A 16,037-nucleotide genomic window follows, 5' to 3' on the forward strand; every position below is an offset into this window, starting at 1 on the left:
TCTAATCTTTCTCAGGACTCTCATATCTGCAGTCTCTAGTCTTTGGTCAAGTGTTTTACTTCTGACCCAGCTCTCAGATCCATAAGTTAAAATTGGTTTGAACACAGTCTTGTATACAGCTAATTTAGTGTTCCGACTAATTTCTTTCTTATTCCATATGAATTTATTCAATTGACATCCCACGATACCAGCTTTGCTGATTCTGTTGTCTATTTCTATATTTAGTTTACCATCTTCAGTAAAAATTGTGCCTAAGTAGCTGAAATGTTTTACTTGTTCCACAGGTTCTCCATTCACAACACAGTTGACATTTTCAATGATTCTGCCTATTTTCATTGTCTTTGTCTTTTTAATGCTGACCTTCATACCATATCTATTACAACAGCTATTCAATTTAGTCAGAGAATCTTGCAGACTTGTAGGGGATTTATTTAGAAGTATAACATCATCCGCATAAAGCAAAGAGCTGACATTAACATCTCCATTTTTGATATCAGGTTTAATACCACATTCCTTCATAATGTGATCCATATAGATAATGAATAACAGAGGGGATAATGTACATCCTTGTCTCACACCAGATTTAACATTAAACCATCTTCCTGTACTTCCTTCAATTCTAACTGCTGATTCACAACTCAAATAAAGACTAAGTATTGCTTGATATAATGCCCCATTGACACCATATAACTGCAGCGTATTGAATAGCTTCTCTCTTGGCACCTTGTCAAATGCCTTTTCCAAATCGACAAAACTTAAATACAGATCTTTGTTATATTCCCATGCTTTCTCGACTATTTGTCGTAAAGTGAAGATCTGATCCTGACAGCCTCTATTTGGCCTGAATCCAGCTTGTTCTTCACCAAGCTTTTCTTCCACAATTCTTCTCAACCGTTTCTCAAGTATACTTGCATAGATCTTGCCAGGAACACTCAGTAGGGAAATACCTCTGTAATTCTCACATTCAGTTTTATTTCCCTTTTTATATATGGGTACTATGAGAGCTCTACTCCAATCATCGGGAATTCTTCCCTCAGTCCAGGCTTTCTGAACTATGCAGTGCAGCCACTGTAAGACTCTTATACCACCATACTTCAGCATTTCTGGTCGAATATCATCTACTCCTGCTGCCTTTCCACATTTCAAGCCTTTGATGGCTTTTTCTACTTCAAGTATGGATATGTATTCCTGACTGCATGCCTGGTCAGTGTTTTTTATCACTGTGCTGTCATCACTGCTTGTTTCATTTAGCAGTTTTTCAAAGTAATTACTCCATACTTCAAGGATATCTTTTTCTCCTGTTTTCATTTCACCTTTATCATCTCTAATTCCTTTTACAGCACTCTTTCCTCCATTCCTAAGCTTCTTCAACAACCTCCAGAATATTTTGCCACCTTCTTGATATTTATTTTCTATATTCTTGCCAAAGTCCTCCCATGACTTTTGTTTAGCTAGTTTTACACACTGTTTAGCTTTCTTACATTTGTCTCTGTATTCTGTAAGAGTAAAAGCTGACTTATTTGCCAGGAACTTTTGATATGCTTCCTTCTTTTCCTTCACTGCCTCTTTAACTTCCTGTGTCCACCAGGGAGTTCTGATTTTTTTATCTTTGCACACAACCTCACCACATGCCTCTCTGGCAGAATCAATCAATGTTTCCTTCAGAGTTTGCCACTGAATCTCCAAGGTTTGATTCCTGTTCTCAAACTCTTTCATTTTCTTTTCAATAATATTTCTGTATTTTAGTCTACAGTTTACATCTGAGAGCTGCTCAACTTTTATTCGCTTTAAAACTTTCTTACATGTTATTCTTTTCAATATGAAATTCAATTTTATCCTGCTCAAGACTAAATAGTGATCACTTCCAATTTCAAATCCTCTGTACACTCTGGTGTCCTGCACCAGGGAGAAAACATCACTATCAACAATAACATAGTCAATGAGACTTTTCTTATTCCTAGCCTCTTCTCTCCATGTGAATTTGTGCACATTTTTATGTTGGAACATGGTGTTAGTAATAACCAGTCCATGTCCTGAGCAGAAATCCAACAGATATTTGCCATTATTATTAGCTTTGCTCTTTTCTCCAAATTTTCCCAAAATATTTTTGTATGTCTCACAATCATTTCCTACTCTACTATTTAGATCCCCAACAAGGACCAACTTTTCCTTTTTCATTGTGTCAGTTGCTTTTTCTAAAGCCTCAAAAAATTCCTCCACTTCTACCTTAGTAGAACCTTCTGTGGGACCATAGGCACAAATAAGTCTCATTGTCCAGTTCCCCATTCTCATATTTGCCCACATTACTCTACTTGACACTGACTGCCATTCAAGAAGATTAGCCTCGTATTTTGTGTTGAATACTATGGCTACTCCTTCTTTTCCTTGATTGTTATTGCCTGAATATAACATTTTGTATTTATTGCTCAAAAAGATCTCACCAGTTTTGGTCTTTTTTGTTTCAGTCACCCCTATTATGTCGATCTGGTACTTATCTAATTCCTCAGCTAGCTCCATTTCTTTGCCATTCAGGCTTCTTACGTTGATAGTACCGATCTTTAACTCTGGTGATGTTGAGTTGGGGTTTGTTTTCAGATTTGTTCCAGTAGCTGACTTTTAGCTGTTCGCCCTGGTTCCCTGGCGAAAACAACGGGGGCCTTGTTTAACCGGGCGACGCCCCAGCCGGCATGAAATTTTGTCATGTTGTACCATCATTTTATATTTTGGTTTAACCAATAAGAATACAATTTGGTCGGCTAAATCCCAAATTGCCAGCCCATCCTCGTTCGTTCAGTATCAAAGTAGATACCCAACAGGGTGCACCACGAGAAGGTGAGGATTGGACATTAGGTCAGAAGCCCTGGTCGGTTCTCCGCATTCCTTTAAAGGCTATGTGGAGGTCTCCTCTCAGTTATACAGCTTTGACCCTTAAGCACCCCCTATAATATTTATTTACTATAATATTTATACATTAAAAATATTAGATAAAATTAATAGACATTAATAGATGAAAAAAAACACAAAAAAAAACAGATTAATATAGTGAATTAAGTTAGAACACCACTAATGTTATGAGCTTGAGTCAGACTCTTTGCCAGCTTGGTCATTGCATGTTCACTAAGTGCAAGTAGACAGTTGAAATCACTTTTTCACATCTAAATTTAATCAATTAAAGTATGTGATTTCCAAATGTTATGCGATGGTACTAATATCTTAAACATGTTCACTGCATCACATTTCCCAATAAATACATTTCACAAAGAAAATCACTATAATAACTATTTATCATTAATTACTACTAATAATAATTACTATTATTATTATTGTGACAAGCCTCTGTGGAGTCAGCAGACTCGTCATGGGCAGTCTTACTCTACAATAACACAGCCATCATATCGAACCTTAAACACATTTACACTCCTAGTTCCACTCAACTGCCATTCTCCATGTCAAAAAATTTACTCCTCACTCATTCTTCAACAACACTATCACACAACTTCCAGGAATGTCTCTTGTTCCCATCTTCCACTATGTATAATTCATTTGGTTAACTCCTCAATAACTTAAATTTCTCAATAATAATATTATTATTATCTCTTTCCTTTCCACTAAACTCTGCAATTTACATTCCCTCACCCTCTTTCCAACCAACATTTCAGTCCTGATATTGCCATAGTTAGCCACTCATCTCTGGACTTTCTATAGGTCTAGAGATAAGTGACCAAAATTTATAATAGTAGCACATTCACTGTTGACCATTATCCCAAATCCTGAATCTCGTTCACTTTCTGAAGCACAATTCCACCAAAATACTACACAGCACTATATACCTGTGCATTCCAAATGACCTTGCACTTAGAATATGAAAACTGCAACTCCACTCAGTTATAAATTTAACAAGCAAAGAAATAATCCAAAACAACTATAAAAAAGATGCATTATGTAATATTCTTGTATATTCATTTGTTATTACAACAACTGATAGAATTGTTTATTGGTTACGTACTGTTGGTAATTTATTGCCCATTTCTAATATATAAGTTTCATCAGAGGTGTAAGACCACCATCATCCCACTTACTTGATGGCTGAAAAGGCTTAAAAAGTTCCATGTATTGTGTAAATTTTCATGTAAAAAATTTCCATCATATTTTTTATGTAAAAATAAATTATAAATACATTAAAACAAATTTAAAAAAAAAATTTAATTAAAAAACAAATATTATTTCAGTGGTACTTCAAGTCCCCCTTGAGAGAGTATTCCTCTCCACTGCAGGTATGCTCAAACATCTAAGACTGTGGAGGCCAGTTCGTTCCGTATTATTCACAATGAAAATCCGAGATTCTGGGAGGACAAGCCTGCCACACTCACACACACATATTATTAATTATTGCTGTTGTATTATGAACGGAAGTGAATGCTGGTCTTTCAAGCTGAAATGTTTAGAAGACCTGCCTCAGTACTGGATTTACTTTGAACATAATCTGATTAATTTTGTGCCCTCTAGTTTGCCAAACCTAAGTTTCTGAAAGGAAACTCTGCTGCTTCTGTATGAGAGTAACTAACTTGCCAAATAAAAAGTCTTTTATAAGATTTCTCACTTCCTAGAATGAATAAGGGCAAATGCATGTCACACACTGTAGGTACTCATGCTAAAGAGCATCATTAGCAAAACAACACAGCACATAAAAACAACTAATATTTTAATCCAAATTTAGCTTACATTAACTAAAGCATATAAGGTAAACGACATTAAAGACAAGTAGGGATAAAGAAGTTATTATAACTATAAGTATTATTTCTGGGAAAACTCCCATGTTACTCCTCTTAAAAACTATTATTTTTAAGGCTATTTTGCTGCTTTTGTTTAGGCATGCCCCTTTTAATGTCATTGGCTTTTTACTAAAGAATTCTTAGGGCATTGCAGATGTATTTTTGAGACAAATATATGTAGCATAATAAAAGAAAATTCGCACATACCTTTTCTTCGATGTTGTTGCCTGTCTTCTTTCTGCAGTGCGCATACTTCTGTTGTCATGGTGTAAAAAAAAAAAGGGGGGGGGGGGCCTTATGCAATTTCGGAGAATTAATTTGAAAAAAAAAAAAAGGTTATAAATAATATACATATATTATTTATAAGGGTGGGCAGAGCGCTTTTTCGTAGGGTGGGAAAAAGATGAGAAAGGGGGTTGAAAATAGAAACTGTTTTTTAGAGGAAGGGTTTATGGAAAAAGGGGACCAGGTTGATGGGGGTGCGAGCCGTTTGGATTGTGTGGGTTGTCGTCTGAATTCATGGAGGAAGTGGATGCTATGTCATGTCGGCTTGGTGTTTCTGCCTTTGAAGTGTTTGTGTTATTGCCTATTGGTCGGAGTCGTGACCTAATTTTTATGTTGTGGAGCTTCCAACATAATACATAATCTCCGAGTGTTGAAATTAGGATGTAAAATTGGCATTTTACATCCTAATTTGTTTAAATTAGTAGTATTTTGTATATCATATACTGATTCCCAAAATAGCTTTTCATTTTTGTGGTAAAATGTTTTACGTAATAGTTTTCTTTTAACATATTGCATGAAAGGTATCAAAGCACACAGTCTGCTAGTCTACTTTTAGCATACCGACTGATAATCTCATAATGTTGGCATTCTTTTCGTTTAGCTGTTTATTCACCAGACTGCAAACAATAAAGATGTTTACATGGTAATGTATCCTGCACTTTTATGTGTACAGAACTTGTAAAATTATCTACATCAAGTATAAAAATACTTAACTGGTTCAAATCAAAGTCTTTCATAACATGAAACAATATATTTTAAAGCCAGTGTTTAACACTATTTATCTATCTCAATGGCTTTAACAGGCCTTTAAAGTCCACAACCTTCCAAGCATGCTTGGATTACGTAACCAACGTACGAAGATAGGATGGTCACCCCTATGCCTATAAGTATTCCTGACTGTATCCGTGTGTGTGTTCACGGGCCGGTTTGCCTGCTTGCGGGATGAAAAACCACAGATAAACTGGCGGAAAAAACTCTGCTGTCCATGCCCAAGACCGGCTAATTTGGCTTTGGCTGAGGAAGATCCTTTAGCTCCTCACGTCGATGACGGGAATCGAACCTAGGACACTCCTTCCCCTAAATTTAACACTGGTGATATAAAGATAGATTTGTCACACACAAGATTTTTTCTCTAATTAAATAAAGTTCTTGTTCAATAAAATTCTCATTCTTTTCGCAGAGATATTCATGTAGTTATTTGAAAATATCTCATCTTTTGTTAGTGTTGATCTGTAAAATCTCATTACACTTTACGACAGGTGGCCTGAACTTTTGTATTCAGCAATATTTTTTATTTATTTATTTTTTTGTATGTGAGCAAATCTACTAACTGTATTTTTAAATATTACAATATTAAGACTTAACATGTTAACATTAACGTGTTAATTAATCCATAATTGTAGACAATATTATTTAGAATATGCTTCTCGATAATTTATAAATCAGCTAAATAAGGAGAGTATAAAAATAACAAGAAATGTCACAATATCACAAAAATTCAATATGTTACTTACCCTTAATCCACTTTCTGATTTAATATCCATAATAGATAAAACTGTTTCATATAAAATGGCATTACCAACATTTTTACTGCTTTCTGTATTTGTTGCCACCTAATGAAAAACAGACATTCATTGGAGCAAAATCAAATATAAATAAGCTATTTGATCACCATTATCCAAGAGACCATATTCATTGAATTACAGAGAGAATAATGAGTTACATAAAATCCTTGACTAAATATCATTAATTAATGCTGGGGTCTTCAACCTTTCAGACAGTGCAGGCCGCATTAAAAATTTCAATGAAGCCCCATATATTGCAATTCTAGATACTGCAGTATTTAGAATTGCAAGATCCTTTCCAGATTTGCAAGGAACACTGTGTATTTGATACTTTACATAAAATCATGAATCCTATAAAAATAGACAAACTCAGCTTTAAGAGCATAGATAGGATTCGAGTTCATGATAAGTAAATACAATCAATACTTGAAAAAAGATAATTTAACGCATTCATTGCCAATCACGTGATATCGCATGATATGAGTTCTCACCTGTCAGTCGATCACGCGTTATTGCGTGGATGTCACTATCAAGTAAAAAAAATTTGGCCACCACACGAAATTACAATTTTCAGCTCAGCAATGAACGTGTTAATGAAGAAAACATTTGCTTTTTACAATGTCAATGGGCAACTTGACAATGTTTTTCCTTGCCCAGCTTGTCGATGTTGGCATCAATGTTGGAAGTCGCTATGCGCAGAGCATTCTTGAGATGTTGGTCCGTAATCTGAGTTTTTGTCTTGGACTTCACATGCTTCATTCTGAAGAACTGCTCACATAAGTATGTGATTCCTAACAAAGCGCACATCTTCAAAGCATGCTAGCGAAGATTAGGGAATGCATCCTCAGAAATGTAGTCTTTGTAAAATGCAGGGCACATTGAATAATTTTTCTCTCAAAGAAGAGTTCTTTCGGAGTTCAAGCAGCTCCACTTGTACTGAGCCTGGCATTTTGGCAGCATTGACACTGAAAATAAATCTAAAGAACACTGCTAGTTACAAAAATCACTAAATCTCTCTTCGACCTCACTTCACAACATGGCTAATTTTGTAGCACATTCATCATGAGATGAACAGTTGGACTCAGCGAGAAGCTGAAAATGAGTTAAGTCTTTTTTGCGAGTTGTGCTTCCCAAAGTTTGAGCTTGGCCACAAAAGCTTTGATGTGATCAAACAGAGTGTGCACCAGTTGATCTTTGAATTGTAACTAGTCACAATAACTTTCATGACATTCTCAAATCCAATAGTTTTCGCAGACAAATTCTACTGGTGGATTAAACAGTGGTAATGGACGAAATCTTTTCTTTCTAGTTCCGGTTCTTTCTGCAGCAGAGCAACAAACCCTTCGTTCTTTCCCACCATAGCAGGGGCACCATCAGTTATTACACCCTCGAGGTTGGTTAAGCTGAGGTTGAAACGCCGGAATGTTTTCTTGGCAGCTTCAAGAATATCGGTGCCTTTCGTCGTTCCCTTCACAGGTATGAGCGAAAGCAGTTCTTCTGTCACATCTGTGCTCTCATCTAAAGCAAATGAATATGATGTAAATTCGGACAACCGCTTTTTTAAAGTTCCTTCAATGTCATTGGCAAGTTCTTCGACATGCTGTGCTACAGTTACCCCAAAGAAACTAGGTTTTTTAAACACTTCCTCCTTATTTGGACACAGAATATCCCCAACAGCGATGAGATACTCTTTCACAAACTCGCCAGCTTTTGATTTTTTAGCAATTTTTTCAGCTATTACATAACTTACTTTGACGCACGCTTTGCTCTCTTCCCTCTGCTTTTTAAACATACCTTGCTGGCATTTTAAATCAATTTGGAGATGGTTCACTTTGTCAACATGAAGCTGCCCTTGAAGGTGATCGAAACTGGACGCATGCTTTGTCTTATAGTGCCGTTTTATGTAGTATTCTTTTGACACTGACTCATGACACACTAGCTTATCATCAATTGGCACAAAAATGTACAAATTGGTCCACTTTTCATTAAAAACCAGACAAGAATCACTTGATTTACACTTTTTACTTGTAGACGCCATAGTGATGGAAAGTGAACCCAAAAAATGATCCAAAATGGCCGTGTAATGGTTATTATCCACTGAATATATCTCACACTAATGAAAAATGTCTGGCAATATAAAACCACAATAGGCTATAGCTGACACGATGAACCTGCGTACACTTATACACGAATATCACACTCTTCACAACCGACTGAGGATGAGATCCTCTTGTATTTATATGAAAATAATAAAGTATCAAGAACCTTTGAGATGTATCTGGAAGGCACACTAGACAGCGCACTCAAACAAACTGCTACTTCAGCCATCTACCTGCAACGTTAGTACTAGTACTTAAGTACCACTTAGCACTGGTAAATGGCTGAAGAAGCATGTCTATTTAATATTTATTTCTATAGGATTTTATGTAAAGTATCAAATGCACAGCGTTCCTTGTGAATCTGGAAAGCATCTTACAATTCTAAATACCACAGTATAGCTTAGTCTCCTGCGGGATTCATTGAGATTATTTTTTATTTAATTGCTTTTTTAATGTTAAGTAGTTATTTTTTCAAAATAGCCAGCGGGCCATGGCAAAGAGCTCCGCAGGTCACAGGTGGCCTGCAGGCCATGCAATGAAGACCCTTGAATTAATGGCTTTGGAAACTTCGTAAAATTTACTACTACACAGTATGCCCACTAAGTAATGGGACAACAATTATTATATCAAAACAAAGAACTGTATTTGGAATTGTCAATTACACAGATTCAAAATAATCTACCTCCAACACCGCACAATGTTTATATCTATCATACAGATGTTCGAAGGCATGGTGCAAGTCACAAACGGGAACATCCTTCAGTATCTGGGTCACACCGTATTGAATGTCCGCAATGTTACTGAAGTGCTCCCCTTTCAAGGCACACTTCATCTTTGTGAAGAGGAAAAAAGTCTACAGGAGCCAAATCTGATGAAAATAGGGAAGGATGTTCAATCACACAGATCAATTTCGAAGCCAGAAACTGCTTTATTCACAGGCAGCACATAGTGACTAGGAGTGTTGTAGTGCATTAGAAACCAACTGCTGTGGAACAGTTCTTTCCTGACACACTGCATTACTCCTAAATAATACTAACCATTCACTGTGGCACCCTCAGGAACAAATTCACGGTGGATAATTCCAGCAGCGTAAAAAAAAAAAACAATGACCATTGTCTTGACATATGATTTTTGCAACCTGACTTTCTTCTGCCAGGGAGAAAACATTCCACACCATTCCATGCTCTGACATTTTGTTTCCAGATCAAACTGAAAACACCAACTTTCATCACTGGTAACAATTCTTTGCAACACATCATGATCTTGCTCAACTGAATGGATGAAATTTTGACAACATGCAACTCAGTGCTCTCTCTCTGTACGTGTGCAGCACAAATCTCAAACAAAGTTTCCTCTTGTGCTTGTGAAAATCTCTTTCTAAGATTAATCTGGCCATTCCCTTACTGACACCAAGCTGTACAATGAGGAGCCTAGTGGTTATTCACCTGTAATTGACAAACATTTCCCTAGCTTTCATCACATTTTCATTTGTCAATGCAGAAAATGGCCATCCATAGTGTGGTTCACCCTCCAGGTACTCCTTCCCCTCGTTAAATGTCGAAAACCAGAGAAACAGAGTCATCACCGTAAACGTTTTTTTAGGTCTTGGTACACTTCTGTAGCAGTTTTTCCTAATTTACAGTAAAATTTTATCACAGCTATTTGCTCCATGATGCAACTTCTGACACACACACCACTCGCACACTCTTACAAAAACTGCTGCATCATCCTACTCAAAAGTTGCACCTGTGATTGCAACACATTCTAGCAGTCAAAACTATAAACACGTTTGTTACTTTTATTCAAAGGTAAAAAATCAATCTCATTATTTAATGGGCATACTGTGTACATGTATGTTACAAATAGTAATTATTTGTACAGTGAAGAGTTCTACGAATGACATTCTGAGAGCTGCTATTTATTCCACAAGCCAGTATGCTATTGAAAACTGTTTTTACACAGTGTTCTTAATGATTGCATAACTAAGCAGTTTTTTTAAAAAAACGTTCAGTATAATTCCTATTCTTGAATCCTTCTATATTTTATTTTTTCATTTATATTAATGGTATTATGCAATGAACAGTGTGTTTCTCAAACCAAAGTTTGAAATTTCATTTAAAACTTCCTGCTCGCACTTCGAGGATTTTATTTATAAAATTTTCAGTGATCCCAAAATTAGTGATACTTTAACAGATATTTAAAAAAGAAATCTGTCATGTTTAAATATATATATATATATCTTCTTCTGGTTCCCATCTGCCATACGGCCGCGGGAGGGTAGCTATATGCTACCATTCTAGGGAGAGATGATTATGAGCAAGGTGGTTTCCCGTTGCCTTCCTTGCCGTAAGTATTTATGACTGTAACCTGTGGGTTCACGGGGCCGGTTTGCCTGCTTGCGGGATGAAAACCACCAGATAAACTGGCAGAAAAAACCCTGCTGCCCACGCCCAAGACCGGCTAACTTGGCTATGGCTGAGGAAGATCCTTAAGCTCCTCACGTCGTAGACGGGAATCGAACCTAGGACACTCCTTCCCCAGGCATATGGTTGCGAAGTGCAAAGCCACTAGGCTAGCCGTGCGGACTATATATATATATATATATATATATATATATTAAAGATAGCAAGCTATTTTAAACCTTGGTATCTTGGTATCTAAATAGCTTGGTATCTTTAACGTATATTATAGCCAAGATAAAAAACTTTCTACATATAATATAATAATAATAGTTTAATTTATACAAATATACAATTAACATTATTCATTTCATTACAATTATTCTTGAAATTATTAATGAAACCTAGATAAATTTTGCCAATGAGTAATAATAAATGGTTAATGAAAAACTATGCTTAATCATACTGTGCTAGTAAAGAAATGAATTATCAAATAAAGATCATGGGTGCAAAACAAGTAATCATAATGAGAGACTAATCATTTGAATATTTGAGTAGCAGTGAAATTTCATGAGAGAAAAATGAAACTACTATTTCAAGCATCACATGACAGAAGGAACTCGAGGTCAAAGAGTGTTAGATCAGATGTTATTGTGGTTGCTGTTGGGGGTTGGGGATCAGTTAAAGAAGTAATGATCACAGCATGATCACTGTCACTAACCAGAGGCTGAACTATTCAGTTCAGCCTCTGGTTAGTGACAGTGATCATGCTGTGCTGACTAGGGAAGTGGGTAAGTTTATGAATGCTCCATTCAGAAAAAGTTACATGCTAAACTACAAAACAGGAAGTTATGATCAATTGAGGATTATGCTGGGTTCTGCACCATGGTATTGGTTATTGATGGGAACGATATCAACAGTGCATGGAAAGCATTTTAATAAATATTTAAATGACGCAATATCAGAATGTGTCCCTTGAGTTCGAAGAATAAATAGGGTAGGAATGAATGGATGTGTAATCTTATTAAGCAAAAGATTTATAAGAAAAGGTGATGTGGAAGGAATACTGCATGCATAAGGATAATGTCAGATATGAAAATTATAAGGAGCAGGCTAGAAGAGTTACAGCTGTTGTGTGGAAAGCTAAGTCTGAGTATGAAAAGAAACTGACTCTGCAAGCTAAAGACAACCCAAAATAATTCTACTGTTATGCTGCAAATAAAAGAAAGAATGACTATGAATGAATAACTCTACTGAATGCAGATCATATGTGGGTGACATATGCAGAAGAGATTGTTCAACTAATGAGTGTTCATTTTGCTAAGTTATTAATCTGGGTAATGCAACATCGAGCTCACTGCTACCTCTTCTGTGGATGGAGATAGTTGATTCTGTGGATAGGTAGTTCAGCTGAACTACCTATTCCTTTGACAAGGCTATATAATTTCAGTCTCAGAACAGGGAAGATTACACAGGAGTGGAAAGAATGTAGAGCAATCCCAGTGCATAAGGATGGTGCAAAGACCAATATATCCAACTATTGACACATCAATATCTCTGGAGTGGTGGTGATGAAGATTTTGGAAAAGCTGGTTAGGGATTGCATACAGAAATGGGTTGATAGAAAATCTATACTCTACAATGAACAAATGGGTTTACTAAGAGAAGATCGTGATTAAGCAACTTGCTCGCATTCTATAATAATGTTACACTTGAGTTAGAGGAGGAGAATGGATACACTATGATACTTTTGGACTTTGTCAGAGCTTTTAAGGCTAATATAAAATATTAGCATGGATAAGAGGATGGAGAACTGACATATCAGAAAGTGGTATATGGGGAATGTAAGTCTACAAATTTTTAGGTAACCAGTGGTTACAATAGGAACGGTTTTCTTGGTCCATTGTTCTTCAATCTATACTTTAATGACACTGGGAAGGATGTGATAGGAGAGATACAGTTATTTGTTGATGATGCAAAGATTAAGGCAGAGTAATTAGGAATGAGGCTGAAATTGTGGGCATGTGAAAATGGCTATAAGTTCAATGTTCATCATCAAATTCGGTTTTCTTGTTTTCTTGGTCCATTGTTCTTCAATCTATACTTTAATGACACTGGGAAGGATGTGACAGGAGACATACAGTTATTTGCTGATGATGATGCAATGAACTGTTAGGTTCTTTGCATCATCAGCAAATAACTGATGATGCAAAAATAGACCCAGAGGAAAACTAAGATGTAGTCTTAGTCTTCCTCTGGGTCTTTTTCCTGCCAATCAGGCAGAGAACACTTGTTTTGGTAATCTTTCCTCTCCCATTCTATTTAATTAGCTCTGCTAACACATTCCTGGATGCTAACAATGTAAACTCCTTCCTAATATCTTCGTTTTTAATATGATATTGCCATTGATGCCATCTCGTTCACACCCCTAATCTTTCTCAAGACTCTCATATCTGTGGTCTCTAGTCTTTGGTCAAGTGTTTTATTACTAACCCAGCTCTCAGATCCATAAGTTAAAATTGGTTTGAACACTGTCTTATATACAACTAATTTAGTGTTTTGACTAATTTCTCTCTTATTTGATATTAATTTATTCAGTTGACTTCCTACTACTGCTGCTGATTTTTATACCAAATTTATTACAACAGTTATTCAATTTAGTCAGGGAATCCTGCAGACTTGTACTGGATTTATTTAAAAGTATGACATCATCTGCATAAGGTAAAACATCTCCAATTTTGATAGCAGGTTTAATACTGCTTTCCTTCATAATGTGATCCATATAGATATTGAATAATAGAGGCGATAATGTACATCCTTGTCTGACACCAGATTTAACATCAAACCATCTTCCTGTACTGCTCTCAATTCTAAATGCTGACTTACAACTTAAAGACTAAGTATTACTTGATATAATGCACAACTAACATCATATAACTGTAGCGTTTTGAATAGCTTTTCTCTTGGCACTTTGTCATACACCTTTTTGTAGGTCTTTCTTTCTTTCTTCCTTCCTTCCTCATCCCACTTATGTAGGATTGCTGTTCTTAATGAGTCTCCTCCACATCTTCGTCTTGGGCTGTAACCACATCTAAGTTCTTCATTCTCAGGTCCCCCTCCTCCACCAGCTCTCTCCAGCTGTTGTTTGGTCACCTGTACTTCCTCTTCCCCTGCACATCCATCTGCATGACCTTCCTTCCCACACACTCATCCTCCCTCCTCGTCACATGACCAAACCATCTCAAACTTGCCTCCTATATCTTTGCTCCCAAGTTTGTAACTTTCACCATTCCCCTTACATGGTCATTTCTCAGATGATCCTTTCTGGTCACACCACACATCCACCTAAGCATTCCCATCTCTGCTACTTCCACCCTGCTGATGTTATTTTCCTCACGGCCACAATTTCCATAGCATATATCATAGCTGGTCTCACCACTGTCCTGCAGATTTTTCCCTTTAGACTGACTGGCACCCTCTTAAGAAAACTTATCACATAGCACTCCAGCCATCTCTCTCCAGTTCCTCCATCCATCCAGCTTATATCCTGCATCCCACTTCCTTCTCAGCCTTTCTGTCCTCTTTTACTGTTGAACCTAAGTAGCTCAAGTCACCAACCTTCCAGATGACATTTCCTTCCAGCTCCAGTATACTTGCATAAATCTTACCAGGAACACTCAGTAAGGAAATACCTCTGTAATTCTAATTCTCACATTGTTTTATTTCCCTTTTTATATATGGGTACTATGAGAGCTAGAATCTGGAATTCATCCCTCTGTCCAGGCCTAAACTATGCAGTACAGCCACTGCAAGACTTCAGTCAATGTTAGAAAATGTAAAGTCATGCACTTTGGTGTGATGAGATATCGAATTTCATATTATATTGGTGGGATTATGATAGAAGAAACAGATCAGGCTAGGGGTCTTGGAGTTTTAGTAGATAAAAGTTGAAGGGCATATAGCAATAAATGTTTTATCATTTTGCCTTTTTACAAGACCTTGATAAAGACCTCACTTGGACACAGTGTGTGTGTTGGGGGGGGGTGCAAAGGAGGGTGTTAAAAATTATATCAGAATTGTGGAATACAGATATTATTTTTAATATCTGTATCCCTCCTTTGCTCCTGTTTGCTAGTGGCTGCAATCCACAAGCAAACAGGAGAAAGAGGGGTGATATGATTGAGACTTACATATTTATAAAAGAACCATACAAGATATCAGTAGATGGAAGTTTTCATTTCACAAAGGATGAGAGGATATCCTTGAAAGTTGAGAATAAATGCTGCTAGGGATGAGAAGAGGTGAGAGCTAGATTTTTCTCTCATAGAATGTCCATAATTAGAATGGATTGCCACTGGAGGTGGTGAGTGCAGGAAGTGTGAATAAATTCAAGAACAGGTATGACAGCTAGTGTGGGTAATATGTGGTCTCCCTTGATGAGTCGTGACTTTCTTCCTGGAGGTCTCTCTTAATAACATTTTATTGATCGCAATTTTTTAAGATTAAACATTGCATTCTTCACACTAGTTTACTCAAAAATGATTTCAGTAGATAAAGATGTCTGCTGAATATCTACCCATAATTTTGTTATCTTCACTTCCTTGATGTCCTCCTCTTTGTAATCGACCACTGACTGACTGAATGGCAAGTGATAATATGACTTCAACTTCACTTTCAGTGAAGTTCTGCCAGGAGAAAATATTATTAACTTAAGTATTACCTTAAATATTCAAAGTTAATGAAGGAGAAAACACTTCTAGTTAAAAAGTATGTTATTTATTATAGGAAAAAATATTAATATCAGGGATTCAAAACCAGATTTTTCCAACTATTCTGCAATGAAACAGAATAAACTTTTTTCAATACATTAACACTTAAGCAGTCAGTAACCAACTGATTCAAAAGATGTAAAATTTA

The 16,037-nt window shown here is 36.4% G+C and overlaps 1 protein-coding gene across 1 annotated transcript in view; it reads right to left on the reverse strand.

Moving 5' to 3' along the window:
- LOC150096566 (AP-1 complex subunit gamma-1-like) overlaps window positions 1-16,037 on the reverse strand; it is a 449,674-nt gene that overhangs the window by 242,730 nt on the left and 190,907 nt on the right. The window contains exon 9 of the mRNA XM_090408538.1: window positions 6,572-6,670. Within this exon, the coding sequence (XP_090264664.1) occupies window positions 6,572-6,670 (99 nt within the window). The remainder of the gene's footprint in view (window positions 1-6,571; window positions 6,671-16,037) is intronic.

Source organism: Typopeltis vanoorti, chromosome 18 (genome assembly GCF_054136105.1).
Source record: "Typopeltis vanoorti isolate ZY-2024b chromosome 18, IOZ_Tvanoo_1.0, whole genome shotgun sequence".
NCBI lineage: Eukaryota > Metazoa > Arthropoda > Arachnida > Uropygi > Thelyphonidae > Typopeltis > Typopeltis vanoorti.